The sequence below is a fragment of the Silurus aristotelis genome (assembly GCF_946808225.1).
Source record: "Silurus aristotelis genome assembly, chromosome: 8".
Classification (NCBI taxonomy): domain Eukaryota; kingdom Metazoa; phylum Chordata; class Actinopteri; order Siluriformes; family Siluridae; genus Silurus; species Silurus aristotelis.
The window spans coordinates 25,182,549-25,207,139 of NC_139581.1; the positions used below are offsets into that span (position 1 = coordinate 25,182,549).

Below are 24,591 nucleotides of genomic sequence, written 5' to 3' on the forward strand. Positions count from 1 at the left end.
TGAGTGACAATGTGAATAAAGTCAAACAGCAAATAGGAGCCAAAAGTTTACCTTCACATTTTGGTTAATTTCTTTGAGCTGTTTAAGAAAATCTGGGTTGGGTTTACTCCTTTTTTTGCCAACATGTGTGTGTATGTGTGTGTGTGTGTATGTGTGTGTGTGTGTGTGTGTGTGTGTGTGTGTGTGTGTGTGTGTGTGTGTGTGTGTGTGTGTGTTTGGGTCATTTGTTTCTCTTGAGTCATTCTATTTGAATATGTGAATGCTAATAACCCCAGCGCCAGCTGTCTTATTAATCAGGCTGCTCTGGAGAGGTGTTCTGCTCCAAACCTTTATTTTTCACACCTCCCTTGTCTGGACATGATCCAACTGTGCATGGGCAAAATTACAACACAAAAATTACACAAAATCCCTGGTTGAACCTCTCGAAAACAAAATCCAGGAAACAGTTTAGTAATAAAAAAGCAAACATAAAGAAATCTCTTGAGTCTCTGGAACAAAGACAAATGAGGATCAACTTCTAGCTAAATATAAACAACCCAAATTCCAGAAATGTTGGGACGTTTTTTATTTTATTTTAATAAAATGAAAACTGAAAGACTTTCAAATTAAATGAGCCAATATTGCATTCACAATAGAACATAGAGATCAAAACAAATGTTTAAACAGAGAAATGTTACACTTTTATGCACAAAATGAGCTCATTTCAAATTTGATGCATGCTACAGGGCAAGAAAGGGCTGGAAGAACATCTAGCAACAAATCAAGTTAATCAGGTCTGTAACATGATTAGCTATAAGAAGGATGTCTTAGAGAGGCAGAGTCTCTCAGAAGGTAAGATGGGCAGAGGCTCCAATCAGTGAACAAGTGCGTAAAAAAATTGTGCAAACCTCATCATCTACAGTACATTACATCAATAAAAGATTCAGAGAGACTGGAGAAATCATAAGGGACAAGGCCGAAGACCTTTGTTGGGTGCCTGTGGTCTTCGGACCCTCAGACGACACTGTATCACTTATCGGCATGATTGTGTCATTGACATTACTAAATAGGCCCAGGAATACTTCCAGAAATCACTGTCGGTAAACACAATCCGCCATGTCATCTGAAGATGCCAACTAAAGCTTTATCATGCAAAAAGAAAGCCATATGTGAACATGGTTCAGAAGTGCCGTCATGTCCTGTGGGCCAAGAATCAATTAAAATGGAATGTTTTAAAGTGCAACAGTGTTCTATGGTCAGACGAGTCCAAATGTGACGTTCTTGTTGGAAATTACGGACGCCGTGTCCTCTAGGCCAGTGGTCCGCAACCCCTGGGCCCCAGACCGGCACCGATCCGTGGGTCAATTCAATGACTCACTCTTGATGCATGTCATGATGCCTCGGTCACATGTCTTACCTCCATTCTCTACCTTCTTAAAGGGGCTGCTCCGGCCGCTAACACATAATACATTACCGCTAAATTGAAACCTCGAAGCGAGCAAAATGAACAACAAACAACACAGTGGGTTCATGTTTATTATTATATTTAGAATATACCAGTTTTTATGCCGGTTATCATTTTATTTTGTTGTATTTATCCACCACACCTTAAAGGCTGGTCCTTTAGACCTACCAGCTTGTTATTAGCATTCGGTTCAAAAGCCAGCATCTTTGATGGTATGGGGTACATAAGTACATACGGTATGGGCATGTTTTGGACAAGACAATGGGCATGTTTTCCAGACAATGTCTATTTCAGGGAAAGCCTTGTGTATTTCAGCAGGACAATACAAAACCACATACTGCAGCTATTACTACAGCATGGCATCGTAGTAGAAAAGTCCTGGTTGTTCAAACAACAAAACTTAATTTTTAATAAAACATTAAAGTAGTCAAACAGAAATTTTTGGTAAAAATGTGCAATGTCTTTAAAGGCCCAAATCCTGTGTGGAAGTGGTAACTCAGTGGTTAAGGCGCTTGGTTTGTTTACTGATCAGAAGGTCGGGGGTTTATGCCATGGAATCGCCAAACTACTACTCTTGGGCCCTTAAGCAAGGCCCTTAGCGCTCTGTGCTCCAGGGGCATGGTATCATAGCTGACCTTATGCATTTACTCCAGCTTCCAAACAAGCTGGGATATGTGAAAAAAAGTATTTTACTGTGCTATAATACAAATAAAGGCTATTCTTTCTTTTTTTTTTATAATGTATGAACATTAATAAGCAGCGTTTAGTTACTGAACACAAGACGGAAGCCAAAACCATTCAAATCATTTGTCCTAATATATGAAAATGGCAACATTAAAGATTTGCCAGAACCTTAGACAGCTTCATTAGCAACTTATACTGACTATAGAAAATACCCAGGTATTGAGGGCCAATTTTTGTCAACTAACTACTAAACACAGCAAATTAATTTATGCGAAGAATGAACATCGGATTAAAGCTATAAAAAAATAAAAAATAAAAATTCCTGTAATGTTGCCTTCTGGACACATTTCCTGTCACTTATTGTTACTTCAATGCCTGCACTACACATCTTTTGGCTTATTTTAAATAATTTTGAATTATTTCTATTTAGTCAGACTACTCATTCATTCATGAATGAGTCATGAATGAATGAATGAATGATGAATGAATGAATAGTCAGACTACTGAAACCACAATGAAACCACCCAGTTGAAATGGTCTTTCTCTATTTTACAGTACAGCAGTACAGCTTTACTTTGAATCTCTGAGTCAATATTGATTCCAGGATGGGCAGGGTGAGAAGTACAGAACAGTGTGACCAGAAAACCTGAAGGCATGGACATTTTTACACAAAGCACTGAATGACACATGTTGAGCATTATTCTTCATGTCAGACTTTCTACAGTGCACGTGTATGGTTGCTTTTGACAAGCATTTGCAGGAGATCCAGATTTTTTGGTTTCAAAGCAATTCCTGTGCATAAAGTGTTCCTATTCTGGACTGAGATTATGTTATTGGTAATAAATGTAATGATATTGTAATTATATTACATGAGGAAGTCTTTTCTCTGTAAAAGCTGTAATGAAGAGCCTCCTAGGGTAGCTCCTGAAGGCCAGAGAAGGATGGGGGTTATTCATGGGGTCATGATGCCCTGGTGATGAGTTATAGACTGTTTCATAAAGGCCACTCTGACCCCGGCTCTTCAAGTTTTTCCCCAACACTCCCTTTGCCTACTTCATCAAGTTCCTTTGATTGTCCTTGAGGAACCCAATCTAAGTATTGGCTGCAGGTGTGAGATGTCTTAGATGCTGGCTGTGATAGCTAGCTTCTAGATGCAAAAGAGAACTTACAGAGCTGCAAAGCTGAGATAGAGTCTCATTGCAGTAGATAATGAGGTAAAGAGGAGAACTGAAAAAGAATGCTTACCAGTGATTCACTACTCTCAGTGTTTTTCTGATCAAAGACCAAATGGTGTCCTGAGCTTAGACATCCCCCCCCTCCCCCCAGCAATTTTAAGAGTGAATACTGATACTGAGTAGACTTTCATGTCTTGGGCTTCATTCAGAAAAAGTGCACACATGCACACCCTTTGCATTGTCTGTTGACTGAGTCGACAGTGTGTGTAAGTCAGTCAGAAGTTCAGAAGCAGGGAGGGGTGATGCCAGTGTGGTTGTACTCATTATGGAAGTTTATTAACAGAAGATGGAAGGAGATATAAGTTAAGGAGACTGATTAGAATTTTTTATAAGTGATGGACAGGATTTTTCTGTAGGGTGAAGGGCGAGGCTTCCTTGGGTTGCATAGATCAATGCTCACTTTGCTTCCAGTGGAAAATTCAAGTGATAATAAAAATAAAAATAAATCATGCAATTTATAACCTCTGCAAATTTCTTTCACTGAGCACATTGTGTCATGTCAAAAACATATTTAGACAATTATAAAAGCTATATCCAGTGATATGTACTATAAAGTTCAGCTTTTTATCTTTCAGTATACTATGAAAAGTGTCTATAAACTTTAGAACTCTCAGTTCTTCAAAAATATGAACCTCCTTAACAGAATAAAGCGTCAGCATGAAGAAGGTTATGTGGCAGGGGAATGCTATGTTTTAAAGTGGTAATGTGAAGCAGTCAATGAGGGCAGGTAGAGGGTAAGGTCCAAACCGTTGTGTGGAACGGGACATGATCACCGGCTGCTCAGTCTCACACCCGCTCTCTACCTCTGGTGCCCTTTTCGCCCAGGAAAATTTCCGAACGTTCCGCTCTGCGCTGTAGAGCATAGTGGAGGGGGTTAAAAGAGGTCAGAGGCCTAAAGGACTGCCAAGTGTATTTCAGTTCAGAAACCATTGTTGGAAGTTATTCTTAAACTTCTGTTCCTTCAACATTCACAATGCAAACTACCATTAGCTTATGGTTTGATTTACATTTATATTTTGTTGCATTCAGTTTGAAACTCAACTCTTTCTACAGTTTGCATTTTAATTACTAAAACCACTGACCTGGGGATAACCGCTGACCTTCGGCTATAGGTCGTATAAATTATAATTGTCGTGTCATGTTTGTTATTTTGCAGCATCATTTTCAATTATTTTAGACCATTGTAACTGGTCTGGTTTACAAATAAACCCTAAATGCAAAATATCATTGAGGTTTATTGTTAGAATTAGGAATATGAGACGTAATGATCTTTAATTGTGTTTAGGTTGTTTCAAAAAACAGCACCTGATTTGTTGTGAGTCCCAGTGATGTCATCATAGTTGGACAACACCAAACATCATAGGAATATTTTTTGACATTACGAGTGCTAGGATTGTCTGAAAACCTCATATGGAAACTGCTTGACATTTTATTACATCAACTTTCTATTTGCATAACAGCCTCAGCTCCACATCCATTTTCACTCTCATTACAGAACGTCAGTGGCAAAGCCTGCTACACGATCAGAAATCTTCTTCTTCTTCTTCTTCTACTTCCTTATTTGCAAATTATCCCTTTACTTATTATCAACTCATCACCAGTGTGTAAAGTATTTTAATAAATGTACTTTGTTACTGTATTTTATTAATTCATTTGGCAACTTTCTAGTTCTACTGAGTATCAAAGATATAAGCAACGTTCACTCTCTACACAACTACATTTATGATTTAATATATGCACTTTTTACTCCACTATATTTTAATTGACATGACCGTTACCAATTACATTTTGCAATCAGTCAGTTCTGAATATTTGGTTTTACTTATTTGCTCTTTGTTTCATTCTGGCATATCGAAGAGGCTGTTGTGTTAATGTTGGTTAGTGCAGTGTTGATGTGTAGAATTTGATTTGTATTTTAGGAAATAAAACCTCACAAAGCAGCTTTTTTTTTGGCTTTTTACTAACATGTGTCTGGGTGTTGAGGACTATTGCACCTTTGAGCCTACATTCAATGGAATCTGTGACTTTTAACTTATAATGGAGTATGTTTTGAAGTAAGGTATCTATACTTTTACTCAAATATGATTTTCATGTACTATTTACACCTCTTTTCATCTCAAAACTAAAGTGCATCCAGGGCATTGACAAAAAAACCCATAGAAGCCACACTTGCCTGATTGACAGAGCAGAAGGTCACTCAGATTGTATATGGATTTTATACAAGTAGGTTCATTTAATATTCCATGAAATTTCCTTCCATACATTCTAAAGACAGCCACAGTCTTTCCTAACCAAGACAAAACCGATTTTCAAAAACTGATTTGTATATTCACACACACACACACACACACACACACACACACACACACACACACACACACACACACACACACACACACACACACACACACACACACACACACATTGACATGGACAGGTGTATAAAAAGAGACATTCAGTCTCAGAAGCTATTATTCTTGTGATTATTTACAAAACATTATACACTAGAAATTTTTCAGATTATATTATTATTATTATTATCCCCCAAAATCAGAATAACACACAAGGCCTCCAAATACTACATCACTAGATGAACCTTTAATTAAGTGAATGACTTCAGCCTGTAAATTGTCTACATTGTTGCCATCTCACTACTCCAGCAGTGTGGAATATCTTTCCTGCTACCTGCAGTATCTGTAATTGTAAAACCAAGGTGATATTATGTTCGTTAGTCCTATTCTTATTCAATCATCCCATGTGTGTGAAGCATGTGAGCTTGGGAATGCTGAATGTTTTTTCACTACGCTCTACTACACACATGGCTTTCAAAATAGGGCCAAAGCTTGTGTGCAGGATACATAGGTTTTGCTGTTTGTTATTATTTGTTGTTAATGGTTGACACATTGGAAGTTCTGGAAGGAGGTGTGTGAAGTTCTGCCTCTCCCTGACACTAAAGTCTGGCCCCATCGTCAGCGCACTCTGTGAAAAGGGACATAAAATACAGTCCTATTCGGCAATTCTGTATATTTAATATCAAAATATACTGTAGTTACCGCCTCATGCCTGTCAACTCCCTGTCTAATAAAGACATGCTTATTTTTTCTATTTAGAGATAGACACAGAGATATCCTGCCTACATGCAGTGCATATAATAATGCCAGTCAAGAATCAGCACCTGAAAGTTCTTTCAATTCTTAAACACAAAACAAAACCCCAAAAAACTATAGTTTTTTTGTTTTTTTTTTCGACAGAATCAGGGTTTGTGTCCAGGACCCAGATGCTATATATGCCTGCAAATCACTGATCACTTGCACTGACAGCTCTTGGTGGATAATAATAATAATAATAATAATAATAATAATAATAATAATAATAATAATAATAATAATAATAATAATAATAATAATAATAATAATTTTAAAACTGTATACATTGTAGGTAGTGTATTGTGTGCACAGCTTTTGGTTAATTAAATATAATATTAACTTGCATTAATGTCCATTTTATTTTATATATACCTAATGTGAATATTATGCACTGTAATGGCTGTAATGCTGTTGCTGTTATCATTAATATTTGTTTTATTTTTATTAGTAGTAGTAGTAATCATATTTGTTTGTTTTTTTACATTAGAAAGAATCAGGGCTGGTCCCTGATGTCCAAATAATGGCAAATAATAATAATAATAATAATAATAATAATAATAATAATAATAATAATAATAATAATAATAATAATAATAATAATAATAATGTGTATTGTTATTATTATCATCATCATCATCATCATCATAATTTGAAAACTAAATGCATTGTAGGTATTCTCTTGTGTGTGTTGCTTTTGTTTGCTTTTGGTTAAATAAATATCCCATCAACATGCATTAATCTGCATATTATTTTAAATATATTTATTATTATTATTATTATTATTATTATTATTATTATTATTATTATTATTATTATTATTATTATTATTATCATCATCATCATCATCATCATCATTAGTTTTCTAACTTTTTTAAAAGGATCAGTGCCCTGATAATGCAATACACACCTTTTACAAACCCAACAACAGCAGCAACAAAAACAACAACAACAACAACTATAATAATAATAATAATAATAATAATAATAATAATAATAATAATAATAATAATAATAATAATAATTGTATGCATTGTATTGTTTGTATATCTTTTGTTTGCTTTTGGTTAATTAAGTACCCTTTTGACATTCATAAATGTGTATATTATTTTCAATCTTTAGCAAAGCTTATTATTTTTTAATCTTGTGCGCTGTAATTGCTACCATTTTGGTGCTATTATTATTATTATTATTATTATTATGATTAATATTATTATTATTATTCCCCTTCAGACCAGTTTGAATGTGGCAGAGTCCAAAGTTCACTGGAGTTGCTGATAAGAGAGGCCAATAAAAGCAGCAGCGCTGCAGTGTAAACACGCTCTCTACCTGCCGGTCTGTCACTGCCTGCTCATTTGCATAAAGGACAGTACAGAGGCAGCAATGGCCACAGCGCCCCGCCCCTTCATTAGCATTTTGTAGTTGCCCCGCCCACCCAAAGCATCATGGCAAGTTATAGCGAGTGGGGAAGTGACTCGACTTCATCAGGCAGGTGTCTTTCTCAGTGGGACTGTTTACGCACAGGAGCTGGAGAGAAGAAGGAATTTACAGAGCTTACAGTGTTCATTTCTTTCTTTCCCTCCTCATCAAGGTGGGCTTTATTATTAGTAGTCGTTTTGGATGTTGGCAAACATGGTGTCCAAGCTGACATCTTTGCAGCAGGAGCTTTTAAGCGCCCTTTTAGACTCCGGAGTTACCAGAGATGTTCTGATCCAAGCGCTGGACGACATGGAGCCGAGCCCGGCCAGCTATGGAGTTAAACTGGAGAACTTGCACATGTCTCCTCCGGGGTCTAAAACCAACGGCAGGGACGTGGAGACCAAGCCGGTGTTCCACACGCTGACCAACGGTCACAGTAAAGGGAAATTGTCCGGGGACGAAGGCTCGGAAGACGGAGACGATTACGACACGCCGCCGATCCTGAAGGAGCTCCAGTCTCTCAACACCGAGGAAGCGGCCGAGCAGCGCGCTGAGGTGGACCGCATGCTGGCGTGAGTGGATCCCGGTTACTTCTAATCACTGGCCACACTGAAAATCATGTTCTCTCATGTTCACAACAAGTTGAAAATAATAATTAAAAAAAAAAATAGATTAAAATATTGAACCTTTTATCGTTTGTAAAATTAATACAATTAATCCGTACCAGGCATAAGGCGAAAACTTTCAAATCTAAAAAAAAAGTATTATTATTATTATTATTATTATTATTATTATTATTATTATTATTATTATTATTATTATTATTATAGGTGTTTCCCAGTTTAATTTTTGTTTTGCGAGCGCATTTAATATAAAATAAGAAATCGAAATGCTGGGAAGAATCAGAAACCGGTTGAAGGCACAGAATTGTGTCTCTATAAACCCAGTGATATTTATAATTCACAATAATATTAATTCTATATCTTGAAAGCAATATGTTGTAGGGTTTATTTAAATAAAATTAAAATCGGGGTATTAAATGGGATGATGTTTGTCAGTGGTTATATAAAGTACAGGCTCGTGGTGTTTACAGATTTAAAAGCACGCGCCAGATTTCATCTTTTAACATTCTGGTTACTAATTATCTACAGTTATCTACCTGCTTATTATTTCTTTACCTTCAGCGATATATCAACTGAAGAAGCTCCATTTATCATTAACTAATAACTCCACAAGCTAAATCAGGCAAAATCCGCATTTTTATCTAATTATAGGCAAATCCGGCCTGCAGAAATTATTACTTGAATTATTTATTTTTCTGTTGTTGTTTAACAGAACGAAACAATTATTGGGAATTAGGATCGCTTTTATACAAATCATTTCACTAATAAAAAAACAACACATTTTTTAGAAGCTTATTTACAGTAACTCGATTCGACTGCTTTGATAATACAATTCAACAGCAACAACAATAATAATAATAGTTTATATATATATATATATATATATATATATATATATATATATATATATATATATATATATATATATATGTGTGTGTGTGTGTGTGTGTGTGTGTGTGTGTGTGTGTGTGTGTGTGTGTGTGTGTGTGTGTGTGTGTGTGCAATTTACTATTTCTCTAGAAGCTCCGGCCTAATTCGATTTGACGAATTCGGATTATATTAGTGATCCGACATTTAACTCTTGAAACCGCAACATCAGCATCGCTTCGAAGAAAAAAAACAAAACAAAAACAAACTAAACCACGTGGCGTTGACTTCTTATTAATTTTATTCTATAAATCATCAACTGAAAGATACACAGTGGCGTATGATTAGCGTGAATGGAGATCTGGTTATTCATTGTCAAAAGGCATAAAGCAGCTTCTCCCTCAGCTGTAAGTTACTGTGAGTGTGTGTGAGAGAGTGTGTGAGAGTGTGTGAGAGAGAGTGAGAGAGTATTAGTGTCAGACTCGAAGTCAAACACGAGAGAAGGATTTGTTAGAGTTTGGATTATTATGACGAAGGCGTCATGTTCTGAAGGTAAGCGTTCGCTCGGTTGCGGGGTTTTTGTGAACACTTGCGCTCGTCGTGGGTTTTGCGATGTGTTGAACTTTTGTTTTGTGTTGATCAGATGCACGTGATTGTTAATTATTCTTTATTCACAAAAATGCGAAAAATGTATTTAGCCAAAAAAAAAAAAAAAAAACAGAAAAAGATTTTCAGCGCAAGGAGGAGATATTTTTATAATCGTTTGCTTTTTGTGCTGTAAACTGCACTTCCTCAAAGTTATTCAAACAGCTCACATGTTATATCCACTGGGCCACATTTAACACTGGGATAATGTTCTGTAATGTTCTGAATTTATTTTGCAATAACCTCAACATTTTTTGATCAACTAGATAAACTAGACAAGTAAACAAAAAAACCCTTCAGCAGCCGATTATTTTATTATTATTATTATTTTTGTTTATAGATCTTTATTTATATTTCTAAATGTTATTATAAATTTCCCTTTTTTTCATTGGAAGCTTTTCTAATGTTTTCTAATTTTTTCCCCATTATTAGCTTTAATTTGAGCTTTAATCATCTTTATTTTTTGCTCAGATTTTAAATAACCGGTAACAAACCCTACAAATACCGAACAGCTACAAAATTATTATTTCTTCCAAAACAACATTAAAACATTACACCACATGTTTCTCCTCAGCCGAAGAGAGATGAATTCTCACTGCTTTTTACTCTAAATTATTATTTTTATTATGATTATTATTAAATAATCGCGTCTTGGTGTAATGAAATCCCATCAGTGTAAATTGTGTTTATCCAATTAAATGTGTGGGTTTAACCTTTGAAAGTATTTACAGCCCACCGAAAGCGATGATTAACGATCGTTTATTAGGGTGATTAACAATCATGTGTGAGCTCTTACACCATCTCAAACCTTCTCACTGACACTCAGGGTTCTCCCAGTGTCAGGAAAGAAACGCGCTTTCACAGATCCATTCGTTAATCCATTTCATTAATATACAATTTTAAATGTTATCTCAACATTTTACTCTACATTACTGTTTCTCAGATATTATATAATAATAATAATAATAATAATAATAATAATAATAATAATAATAATAATAATAATAATAATAATAATAATAATAATATAATAATTATTATAATAATAATAATAATAATAATAATAATAATTATTATTATTATTATTATTATTAATAAAATAATAATGATTATTAATATATATAATACAACATAATCATTATTATTATTTATAATAACAACAACAACAATACTACTACTACTACTACTACTACTACTACTACTAATAATAATAATAATACTGCCACTGTTGGGCCCTTAAACAAGGTCCTTAACTCTCTCTGCTCCAGGGCCAAATGTCACGGCGGACCCTGTGCTTTCCTCTGTTGGGATGAGCTAAGAAATAATTTTACAGTGCTGTAATGTACTTGGGACAAATAAATGCATTTATTCATATCAATTTAATTATTAATATTATTATTATTAGTGGTGCTTAAAATGTATCACTATTACAATTGCTAATTCACGTTGAAGCTCATTTAATAATAATATAATAATAATAATGAAAACTATTATTATTATGATTATTATTCATTCATTCATTCATCCAATCATCCTAAATCTTAAATTCTGGCAAAAATCCTAATATAAATGTGACTCACACATTGTTTCATACATGTTTTTTTTTTTTTTTTTTTTTAAGTAACCAAATAAACCCCCCTTTTTTGGTGTCCCCCCCCCCGCGTGCAGTGAGGATCCATGGCGAGCCGCACGCATGATCAAGGCCTACATGCAGCAGCATAACATTCCTCAGCGCGAGGTGGTCGACGTCACCGGCCTCAATCAGTCTCACCTCTCCCAGCACCTGAACAAGGGCACGCCCATGAAGACGCAGAAACGTGCGGCCCTTTACACCTGGTACGTCAGGAAGCAGCGCGAGATCCTGCGACGTAAGTTCACTCAGATTGTCCTCAAAACCATGGCACTAAGCATGTTATATCATTTGTTATAATATAGTCTTATAATACATATAATATAAGATATATTATATATCATTTATATTTGCTTAGCTGGATTTGGAATTAGAATATTAGAATATCATATGACGTTTTATTGACGAGAACACTTTTTTCTAGGCTTAATCATGTGACAATTACATTAAATTATTCCTACGCATAGTCATTAGTCACACACTAATTATACGTGAGTTTCCTGGCACATGCACAGCCCATCAAACTACATGTTATAAAGCACTTCCTTTATTTCTACAGAATTCAACCAAGCAACGCATGGGTCAGCTAGCAGTATGACAGACAAAAGCAGTCAGGATCAGGTGCTCCTTCTTTTCCCCGAGTTTAGTCAGCCTGGGTTGGGCATGGTGCAACCTGGAGATGATGCTAGCACTGAACCTGCCCTCAAGAAACTCAGACGCAACCGCTTCAAGTGGGGGCCTGCATCCCAGCAGATTCTTTACCAGGCCTATGAACGTCAGAAGAACCCAAGCAAAGAAGAACGGGAAGCTCTGGTAGAAGAATGCAATCGGTAATGCTGCTTGTTACCGTTGGTTAAATATTATCATATGTATTATAATTATTATTAAAACATAATAGTAAGGGTTTTAGCACCATATGCCGACTTGACTAATAAAAGCGTTGAGTAAACTTTTTTGTCCCCATTTAGGGCAGAGTGTCTTCAGAGAGGCGTATCACCATCTAAAGCCCAAGGGCTTGGTACCAATTTAGTCACAGAGGTGCGCGTTTACAACTGGTTCGCCAATCGGCGCAAAGAGGAAGCCTTTAGGCAGAAGCTGGCTATGGATGCCTATGGAGGGCAAAGCATCAATCCCCTCCTCACACACAGCTCACCACACCATTCCCAGGCCAGCACCTCTCCACCCAGCAAGATGCAAGGTAAAAATAATTCAAAAAAACTTCTCACCTGCAGTTAAATGAAAGTTCCTCTCTGTAAAAAGCCATGCAAAGCACCAGCTGTGAATCTAGGTCAGGTTACTGAAGCAAGGCAGTTATCAGGGCTGTAGTGTTTGATAGTAGTGTAGGCGGAAAACATTGTTTGTCATTAGTTTCAACTCCAGTTCTATGGGAAAGAAAAAAAGGAGCAAAGACAGACGAGATCAGCATTAGGGTGAGAAAACATGATTAATTAGAATGCGCTGTACATATGCCTGTTTGAAACTTCTCAACTTTGGAAACAATGACAATCCACATGTATGTGGGATCAGGGCCAGGGTCAGTTTCAGGTCAAACAAGCACGTTAATAAGATGGCAGTAGTATTTTTGTCCCTGTAAGGTTGTCATTTTACTGCTTGTCCCTCTCCTGATCGATCTGATAAAGCACAAACTCCCCCAGTTAGATATAGATCTAGCTTTAAAGAGTAAAAAAAAGCACTAAAAGAAAAAAACATCTTTGTGTTTTAAGATCAGAAGTGGAGAGGGCTTGCTTTCCTTGATCATACTTTATAATCTTGTGGATACATGTTGGCTGTGAGGGGCTTGTTTGTTTGCTTATGGATTTTCCCTCCTGCACACCTGGCCAGTCATTGACCCCAGGTTGCAAGGAAAGGCAGGGTCACTTGCTGGTGTGCTAGCGGTGGAAAGAGGGAGAAACTAAGGGCGAAGGGGTAAGGGTGTTTGTTTCAGAAAAGAAAGACTCTATGCTACTAAGTTCCTTAGCTGGGGGTTAGGTGCTTACAAGGCCTCCTACTAGTAGCATCAGATGTTTCTCGGTGTAGAAGCCTGACTCAACAAGAATGGCTCAGCAGGTTGCCCTCATCATGTTGCTAAGACACAGTCTGTATTATGCATGCTTAATTGACAATTAAAATCCTCAGCTACTACAGCTCCCATACATTTGATAAGGGGCTCCCCTGTCCTCTGTCCCCTGTCCCCTTTCCCCTGATCTCTTTACTCTCTTCTAGCAGGAAGCCCTATTGTCCTTGGTGTATTAGAAGTAACTGTAACCCAGTTTTATTTATCTCTGTTGGGGTAGGGGAGGTGATGATCCAACCCTTCCCCCACCTTTATGAACTAGAGTATAGTGGTCGAAGCTGGAACGAGAACAGAGCAGCAGGAGCTGTCTGCTAGTATTGGGTCTTTTTTGACCAGACAGGACTGATCACCCCTTTGGCTCTGGCTAAATTTGGTTGTTGGTGAAGCCCCCTTTTTTTTTTTTTTTACCCCTTTTTTCCACAAATCACATCAAACCTATGTCAGAATGAAAAGGTCACTGAAGGGTCAGTTCTTTTATTTAAATTTTATTGACCTTTTATTGATCTTATCATGCTGTTGATAAGAGTCAGGGCTGAGTTTAATTACCTCTGTTTTAGGTCCCAGTGGAATGTAGATACATTTATATACTTTATTCCTAATTCTGAATATATACTTTTAAAAAAAAAAAATGATCATGCATTCTTAAATCTTCACATTGGACTGGCACAAAATTCTGAGTAGTTTGGAAATATTTTCGGTAATGGCGCAGTGTCCTTCTGGATGACCTTTGCACAGAACTCATGGGTTCAGCTGTCCCCACTCTTACTGTGAATCCCAGAGCCAGGCTGAAAGGACATGTACGTCCTGCAGAGACCCAGGAGGTCTCTCATATGCAGCAGCAGTCTAAAGACTATTGCCTGGGGTTGGGCACCAGGGCTTTGATATTACATGGGTCCCAGGGAGAACTAAAGCTTTTTAGTCCTTGCAACCACTCCCCTTCTTCTACTTACCAACCTGTAGTTTCCATATTTTTTAAGTTAATCTGGCTTGCTTTAATACATTTTTAGATTAAGAATCAACGATCATTTAACATGTTTATTTAATTTTTTATGCATACCGTAGTTAGATTATGTCTGGCATTTGATGTATTTGTTCTGCATTGCTATTACCCGGGTGTTGTCAAAGACCATATTTTGCTTCCTTGTTGCCCTAGAAACAGAGCTCTCCTGCTGGTTAGACTTGCTCAGACATAAAATCCAGCCTGGCTAAAAAAAAAAAAAAAAAAAAAAAAGAGAAAGAGAAAGAGAAAGAGAGAGAGAGAGAGAGAGAGAGAGAGAGAGAGAGAGAGAGAGAAAGAGAGAGAGAGAGAGAGAGAGAGAGAGAGAGAGAGAGAGGCAACAATCCCTGCATCCTAGGTGAATAACAGACAAAGTCAGACAATGCCCCTATGAATAGCCCCATCCTCCCTCTTGACACTTTTACAGGGTATAGGCCTATAAAATAAAGTCTGTTTATGGTGGTTGGTCTATTGTGTGGTCAGGGGTCCATGGGCCCGATGGAGTGCTTTATTGTCTGATGTCGGTGTTTACAAGATGCTGGAGTTCTGTGAGAGTGTCGGGTGAATGCTGAGGGCGACATACACAAGTTTGTGGTCTTCTGTGGAGAAACTAATGGACCACATGATGGATGAAATGTGTGCTTTTTCATAAAGATTGAAAAAATTTGCTTGTCACTTGGAAGTGTGTTTCATTCTTCAAAACTTATTTGGTGAAGCCTTTGGTAATTTTCACACAGTGTTTCTGTGTGTTATATCATGGTTTGGTCTACTATAGGGCTTGCAAAGATCTTGCTCTTGGTGTGTTATTTGAGATAATTATCGCTGATGTCTCTGTCAAGTTGATACTGGAGTACAAATGAGGTACTGCCCGCATATCAACAAAAGTATTTGACACTGGAATTGATTTTGTAATGTTTGCTTGGTCAGTATCAGAGGAGGCTGGGATTTGCAAACATTGACTGCACAAGAGATGACTGAAATCCCCATAAAGTGAATTCTCAGGACTTGACATGACATAGCAAATTATCCCATAAAAAAAGTCTATTCACTTTTTAATTTGAAAATGTGAAGCTTTTTACCTAAGACAAATCAGAGAAGGTGTTTTGTGAAGCAAAAGCTGCTATGACTCTGTGGTGTTATGAGCAACAGACTATGTGTACACTGGCCTTGACTCTGCTGGGCATATATCTGCAGTGGCATTTGTTTGCTCTGCTTTAACCTGTTTGTGGTTAGAAGGCAGACATGAGCCTCTGAGGTGGATTGTGGCTAATACATAGAGAGGCCCAAACCTTTAACTTTTATGTGAACTTGTGTGACACACATCCAGCCAAACAAACTTCAAAAAGTAACTTTCTGTCTCTCCCTGTCTCTGTCTGTCTGTCTGTCTGTCTGTCTGTCTGTCTGTCTGTCTGTCTGTCTGTCTGTCTGTCTGTCTCCTCCCCTTTACCTCAGCTGTCAGGTACAACCAGGGTCCCAGTGATGTCAGCTCCTCCAGCACTATCAATCACCACAGCATGACGAGCAGCCAGTCCGTATTGCAGCAGGTCTCTCCCGGAGCACTGGACCACAGCCATGGCCTGCTGTCACCTGACGCCAAGATGGTGAGCACACCTGGCCACTCCTGCCTTAGATAAGATAAGCCAAGGCCTACTTTTGATACAGCAGTGCTGAACAGGGGCTTTAACAGCCACTGCCATTGAGTGCAGTGAAGCCCAACAAACACTACATTGTTCTTTTAGTTGAAGCTCCAGCAGACAGAAAGCTTTATTCCACAGTATGACACAGGAAAGTTGTTACTATGAGCAGGGCATGACTATGGCTGTGCCAATAAACCTCACAAAGAAACATTCTGTTGTTATTGATTATGTGCCATGGAGGAAGACATAGCGGGTGGAGCTCTGCTTACTCTGGCAAGTGGACTGACAGCAGCGCTCGATTAGGCTGAAGGTGCTGAAGAAGAAAATTTGCACCCACCCCCCACCACTGCCCCACTCTATCCAAATATTGAATTTTCAGTTAGACAAACCTGAGTCAACTTCAATGTTCGAAACTTCTTTATATAACAAAGATATTGATTGTTTAATTTAGTTTGGTTCTGACTCAAATTCATTGGACATTTTTAGTGCACTTGTCAGTGAGTAGAACGGTAATTGTGGCTTTTTTGGGCTCTCAAATTGTTGGCTTAACAAAAAGCTTCTATATGACCTATTAAAATTACCCATTGTCCCTCCATTCCCACTTTAAGATAGCACTGCACTACTTTACTTAATCCATCTCCGTCCTTTCACTGGTAGGGGTTTGTCACTTGCACTAGAATGTAGTCCCTTGACTAATGGTTGTTAGATAAAATCTGAGTCTTTGTGGTTTCCTCTTTGCAGATCTCAGTATCAGGTGGAGGTCTTCCACCAGTTAGCACCTTGACCAACATCCACAGCTCCCACCATGGTCACCAACAAACACAAAACCTCATTATGCCTATCTCAGGAGTCATGGCCATTGCACAGGGTAAGTGATTTCTTTTACATTCTCTGTCCTCGGCATTTCATATTCATTGTCTGATTGTCTGGTTTTGAAGTCATGATGATCTGTGGAATCGGTAGCAGCATATTCACACAGCATTGTGTGAATTTGTGTACAGGTCTGAGCACATCACAGGCACAGACAGTGCCAGTAATCAACAGTGTGGCAGGAAGCCTGGCCACCTTACAGCCCGTACAGTTCTCACAGCAGCTGCATAGCTCTCACCAACAGAGCCTCATGCAACAGTCTCACAGCCATATGAGCCAACAGCCCTTCATGGCCACCGTCACACACTCACATAGTAAGTCTACTGGCTTCTTTTAGATGTGTTTCCACTTTAACTGTAACTGGAAAATGTTACAATTATACATAGTGACTTACAAATGACTTACAAGTGAAACATTATCTCATTGGAACTAGCAATGTTTGCATACATATTATTTTCTTAATTGTTGCGATATTTAAAAACATCCTAAAACTTATTGATAAATTCATTTAAATACGAACAGGTTTGAAAAGCCCCCTTTTTGGTTAACCTCTAAAGCAATTCAGCATTTGCTACAAACCAGAACTAGTCATTAGTCTTTTTTTTTGCTATATTAGATTATACTTTTTTCCTGCACTAATATGTGGGAAAAAATAATCATTTAATGCACATTTTGCTGTTAAATATACAAATTGAGACTACACATTACTATGAGGCTAGTTAACCTCTGAGTAATTCTCATAGTTTAATTATTTAATGCTTTTTCAACTATTTTGAGCTGTTAAAATCGCTAAATCTCTAAATATAAATTTCCCATACGGATAAACTTAGTTCACGCAACTTGCTAACCATATGTATAATAAAACGCAGCTGATTTGTATTCTTACTATATGCCTGCATGCATTTCTGCCACATATGGGACCCTTTGTTGTTATTTTTTCACAGTGTACCCACACAAGCAGGAGCCACCACAGTATTCCCACCCGTCACGCTTTCCATCCACCATGGTAGTAACAGACAACAACAGCCTCAGTACCCTCAGCTCAATGTCCTCCACCAAACAGGTCAGTCATATGCTTCTTCTGTCATCTCTTTCTCTCATTTTATGCTAACTTTGTGTAGAAGATGTAGTTATCTCAGCTTTTCTGTTCTGCCTGTATATTTTAAAGCAGGCTTTTGGGATGTTTAATCATTAGGGACTCGATCCTGTGGCTTTCTGATCAACAATGTTGTTTGTGTTGTTTGGGGAATTAATAAAATTCAACATAATTTAATAACTCACATTAATTGTTAATCATGTTACACTAACTTGCACTAAATGCATATTATCACTAAAGGACATGTTCCTAGTAAGTGTCCACAGTGAGCTTTGTACTAATCATAGCCTTAAATTGTGTTCATTCTGACAATTGATTTAATCCCTGTGATATTAGGAAGCTCCTGTAAACAAGATGGTGCAACTGGGGGGTCTCAACTGGGTAAATACTGTTTAAATAAAGTCACTTAATAATCCTGCACTGTGGTGAAGTGAAAATAGTTTCTTTTCCAATCTTGAATATTAAATCTCTAGAATTTCAACATGTACTTGCTTTTTTATAACTTGCAAAAGACAAAATGTATAGTAAAATTGATTAATGAGGGGAAGATGTTGAGAAAAGGTGAATATATCAGGATATAAAAAGGGGGAAAAAAGCACTTCAGTTGATCCATGCTCTCTGAACATCTGAATCAGTAAAGCATGCAAGTGTAGCGATACTCCTCCGAATACCCATTTCCTTTAAATGGCCTGACTGACCAGTCACCCGTGTTTTTAAGCCACAAGTCTCCTGATAATAAAGTGTGCTCTCCAACTCTCATCCTTTTTTTTCTGTCTGTCACTTAAATTTTCAGTATTTCTATTTTCCTTTTCTTCTATCCCTCTTGCATTTTCCTCTTTTTTTTTTTTATCTCAACCACAACTTATATTTGTTACTCTGTTTCCCTCTCGATTCCACTAGTCCCAGACCAGCGCTCAGCATATCAAACCAGGAAATGACCCTTGCTCTTAATTAAAGCTTGTGTGTCGCTCTTGTTGCCCTGCCATGGGGAGGCATGTGCACTAATTCCCTCTTCCCATTCTGACTTCTCCCCACCCGACATGAGCGCTCTAGCCTGAAATGCAGTCCTCACTCAACTGCTTTCACACGCTCAATTTCCCACGCTGCACTGTTGATGGCCACTACCTGATGAGCTGATGTGACTTGGCCTTAATGCCAGATAGTGGTCTTCACTGCAGATAGTCACTCACTCTTTCACACACTCACTCACACACAATTATTATTTTGTAATATATGCAATTAAACAATTGAATTATTATTATATTGAATTATGATTATATTATATATTTTACCTCAGCCTGCTATAAGGGGAATTTCAGGTTCTCCCCTTCCTTATCAGGGCTCTTGTATTTGGCTTGGGTGGTGTAACAATTGGCAATGGGTTTTCTGGGGGATATTACAAACCCACTCTGGCTTTATTGCTCTCCTGTTTGCCCTTTTTTCACTCACACTAAACACCCCCCTATACTCATAGAGCAGCATCTAAAGGTTGTAGCCTCAGCAGCTGGCCTACACCTTTATCAGGTGAGACTGTTTGTTGGCCGACAGGTCATGACGAGGTCATGTGCCTCTGCCCTTATAGGGAAAGAGAAGTAGCAAACAATACCACAGTGGAGGTTTCACTTGAAATGGGGGCACGAGAGCTGATAGCTTTAGTGTTAAATCTTTACCATCAGGAATACTAAGCATAGCACTGTTTATTAAGGCCTGACCACTAACTCTTTTTTTTTGCCTTTCTCTCTTTGTCGACAGTGTCCTCTGCAAGCCTGGTGAAAATATCCACCTGACTTCCCCAATGCCTAGCAACAGGAGCACATTTCTCCGGCTCTCTCCCTGCCGTATCTGTGGCAACTCTTAATCACTGGCAACAGTGCACTGGAAGATGAGCTGGTCACTAATGTAGGGACTGAAAAAAACAGAGGAGAGAAGAGACTCTGACTTGGTCATATCTTAACATGGAAAGATGGGAGGATCACCTGGAAATTACTGGTTTTTAAAAACCTATGTAATGGCGTTTTGCTTCCACCCACTGAAAAAGTGGATGAACCTGACATCTTTTAAGAACAAATGGAAATGGAGTGACAGTGTTAAACTGGCTCACAGGGTTGCCAGATACAAAAGGATAACAATTCCTGGCCAAGCTGACTTTTTAATGAACACTTCTTATCATCCCGTCCCTGGACTGTCAGTCTAAAGCCCCCTCACAGTAGACACAGATAGAAATAGCTCACGTAGACTTAGATGTTGTGTAATCGGTTTGTGAATGAAATGACAATCATCTTATATATTTTCATTTATGTCAGCTCTTTTTTGAGTATTGTCGGATTTTCCTGCATATACATGCAGCGGGTCTTCCATTTGTGTGCTTAATACGAGTAGTCACTGTTCTGTACAATTGTAAATATGAATGATAATTATCTTATGTCTTAAAAGGTGTACATATTTCAGGTCCATATCATTGTTTTGGCGACAAACTGTGATTTAAAAAATGACAATCTTTAGAACAGAAAGGACTATGCAACGTAGTGAATGGCACAAAATATAGTGGGATTAGCCCATTTTCTGCAGGTTTTTTAAACATTCACACCAGCAAAACAACAGGACAGTAGTTTGTCACAGCCAAGCTGCAGGATATTGCACTCTTTGTTCATTTTGGTATCTGAGGATATAGCATAAAAACCGTAACAGCATGTCATTTTTCTATATAGATATTAGTAAATGTATCTCAGACAGGAGCCTCTTGCTGTACTAGAATGGTGGTTGAGAGGTTGATAACTGTGAGTAACTGTGAGTTTTTCTGTCATCACGACATCGTAGACAAACAGTATTACCCAATTTAGCAACTCTGACGTACACATAATATGATGTGGTAACCTTCCAACACCAGACATCACATGAATTATATTTTACTGCTAGATAGGGAAAAGAGGAAAATGTTATTTTGTTGGTTTGCTTTTCTCTTTTAAATGAACCATACTTTCCAAAAGGTCATTTAAGGTAAAAAAAAAAAACCAAAAAAACTCAAATTGCTTTTATTGAGGATACGCCACATGGTTACAACATCATTCTCAACATATACCGTGAGATTTTTTTCTCAGTCTTGTATTATTTTTGTATAAAATGAAAATCAATCTTTTAAAAATCATTATTTATACTGTGAGAAAAAAAAATGATGTCTCAAGTAAAGGCTCTTTCCAAGACTGGTGGTAGTGAGTTGTCTTTTGTTTCAAATCATCTTTCCCTTTCAAAGGAAAGTGTGTGTGTGTGTGTGTGTGTGTGTGTGTGTGTGTGTGTGTGTGTGTGTGTGTGTGTGTGTGTGTGTGTGTGTGTGTGTGTGTGTGTGTGTGTGTGTGTGTGTGTGTGTGTGTGTGTGTGTGTGTGTGTGTGTGTGTGTGTGAGTGAGTGAGTGTGAGTGAGTGAGAGAGCGAGAGAGAGAGAGAGAGAGAGAGAGAGAGAGAGAGATGGTTAAGGTGACAGATGTTATCAGCACTGTGTTAAAAAATTATCTCCCAGATTTTCTTCTTGACCTTTCTACACCTTTGTCTTTCACAATATTACTGTTATAGCAATTTCTCCAATAACACTTTCATTCTGACAAAAGTTTCAGGAATGCGTGCATATTGAACTATTCTCCACACCTCCTATTTCTGACCAGCACTGTTTGTATAACTTATCTGCAGGACTGAGGTCTCTGTGTTTGATGATGCATCACATTGTCTGTGACTGGTATATTTGCTTATGTGTGTTTTCTACCTTAGCAGCATAATATGACACACAAAGTACATAAGCCTTGCAGCAGGGAGGCTTTGTCAGAAAGCAAAGCTGTTATGTGTGTTCATACTGAGCATTTGAAATTTGTGTCGAAAAAATGTTGAACATTTAAAATATGTCTGCCAAAACATGTTCGTTTCACCTCCCTCATACGGCTCTCCTCCTGATCTAAAACCAACAGATTCAGAAATTCCCATCATAATGAACAAATGTGGGCGATATAGCAGCATGTTAGTGAAGGCAAAAGACCACACAGATTTAATAATTTGTTGACATTTTTCAGGACACCAACCGCTTCATTCTCAGGCACTAAGGGATACATTACTAGAATTCTTCTCAAGCATACGCTTATATCTTTTTAAATCTTTTTCATGAACTAGTTTACTACTGGGTCTTACAGGGTCTTACAATTCTCTCATTCCTAGGCTAAGAAATTAATATTTTATTACTATACATAGTGATCTGGTGATGGTAACAGATTACTTGTACAATCTTGAAGTGGCACATAGAATACACAGATTACTGTACATATACATACCATTCTTACTAAACCTATATAAGTATAATACCTATTAAAACTTAATTATAATATTAGATATATTTTAAAGACAAAAAGACTAATTTATTTATGTGGCTGAAACAGCTATAAATAATTATAAAATTTTATATATCAATACAGTATTGAAAAAATATAAAATATATATCATCATATATATATATATGATACAATTATATACATGTATATATTAATCTATACAAACCAATATATTTATAATTATAAATGAAAATAAACCATATTAAAATTACATGATATATATATGATATATGTATATATATTATTTTTTTCTTTCATATAATATAATATAATATAATATAATATATAAAAATTATAATTAATCTGAATAATTGTTTGCAGTTCCATTATCATATTTTTACCCCTGAAGAGAAATATGGAATATTAATTAATCCTGAAAGATGGAACAATATTTATCTCTTAATGATAAGTTCATTATTTTAATAAAATAATTGTATTATTTATTATTATTGATGGCATATTATTATAATATAGCATGGTATGGCATTCAAGTATAGTATGGTAAAAAAAAGAATTTGTGTAATGTTTTAGTATTACAGTGTATTACTAAGTAACCTAAGAAAAGTCTTAATGGTTGTCTAACTTCAGCTATTCAGAAGATTTGATAACTGAAGGAAGTGGGTGGATGTGTGTGTGTGTGTGTGTGTGTGTGTGTGTGTGTGTGTGTGTGTGTGTGTGTGTGTGTGTGTGTGTGTGTGTGTGTGTGTGTGTGTGTGTGTGTGTGTAATGACATCCTAATGCCCCAGTCTGCTATTTTATGTCACTGTCATGACTGTCAATGACTTTTTTTGATTGTCAGCCGAATATATCATTGACTATTAATTCAAATATTCAATCGTGATTAATTGCATGATTGTCATGACTTTAACTAGTAATTAATTGCACTTTTTGGTCGGTTCTAAATGTACCTTAAATTTATACTTTCAAATTTGTAGTATTCTAATTAACATGGACATGGGGAAATATGGATGCTTTGTGCAAATGTATGTTTATTATTAGTGAAACCAAACTCAACATACATTCAGTAAGAAATCATATTGTGTCTTAAATTATGTAAATTATCAGGACATCAAACCGAACTTTGCTATGTTTCCATTCGGACGGTTTTAATTGCCGCATGTGTGCATCGTGGTAGATTTTGGTGCTGGATTTGAGACTATTTATTATTATTATTATTATTATTATTATTATTAATATTTTTTATTTTTATTTATTTATTTATTTTTTATTTTTATATCTGAGTAAAGAAAGGATGTATTCAATAAATGTGTTGCGTTAAAGGTTTTAATTTCTTCTCTTTCACCTTCCGCTTGAGGATGCTGTACAGGTGCTCAATAGGGTTCAGGTCTGGAGACATACTTAGCCACTCCATCACCTTCACCTTCAGCTTCCTCAGCAAGAAAGTTGTCAGCTTTGTGGTGTGTTTGGGGTCTTTATTATGTTGGAAAACTGCAGTTCTGCACTGTTTCTGAAGGGGGCATCATGTTCTGCTTCAGAATGTCACAGTACATGTTGGAATCCATGTTTCCCTCAATAAACTGCAGCTCCTCAGTAGCAGCAGCACTCATGCAGCCCCAGACCATGATGAAACCACCACCATGCTTGACTGTAGGCAAGATACAATTTTCTTGGTATTCATCACCAGTGCATCGCCACACATGCTGGACACCATCTGAGCCAAACAAGTTTGTCTTAGTTTTAGACCACAGGACATGTTTCCAGAAATTCATGCTCTTGGACAGGTCATCTTTAGCAAACTGTTTTTGGTCTTTCTTGTGAGTCAGCTTCAGAAGAGGCTTCCTTCTGGGACTACGGCCATGCAAACCGACTTGCTGCAGTTTGCAGCATACAGCGCATTGTC

General features: G+C 37.2%; 1 protein-coding gene across 2 annotated transcripts; it reads left to right on the top strand.

Moving 5' to 3' along the window:
- The first annotated feature begins 7,966 nt into the window (after window positions 1–7,966).
- Window positions 7,967–21,384, top strand: hnf1ba (HNF1 homeobox Ba). Of its 2 annotated transcripts, XM_083549504.1 has the most exons (10): window positions 7,967–8,497; window positions 11,729–11,928; window positions 12,250–12,520; window positions 12,659–12,888; window positions 16,214–16,362; window positions 17,140–17,266; window positions 17,400–17,582; window positions 18,213–18,331; window positions 18,701–18,745; window positions 20,117–21,384. In XM_083549504.1, the coding sequence occupies exons 1-10, from the start codon at window positions 8,127–8,129 to the stop codon at window positions 20,135–20,137; spliced, it is 1,716 nt and encodes a 571-aa protein (XP_083405630.1). In that variant the 5' UTR covers window positions 7,967–8,126; the 3' UTR covers window positions 20,138–21,384. The 2 variants fall into 2 exon arrangements, with proteins under 2 accessions (XP_083405630.1, XP_083405631.1); XM_083549505.1 differs by lacking the exon at window positions 18,701–18,745 and having other exon boundaries at window positions 7,982–8,497; window positions 20,117–20,280.
- The last annotated feature ends 3,207 nt before the right edge of the window (window positions 21,385–24,591 follow it).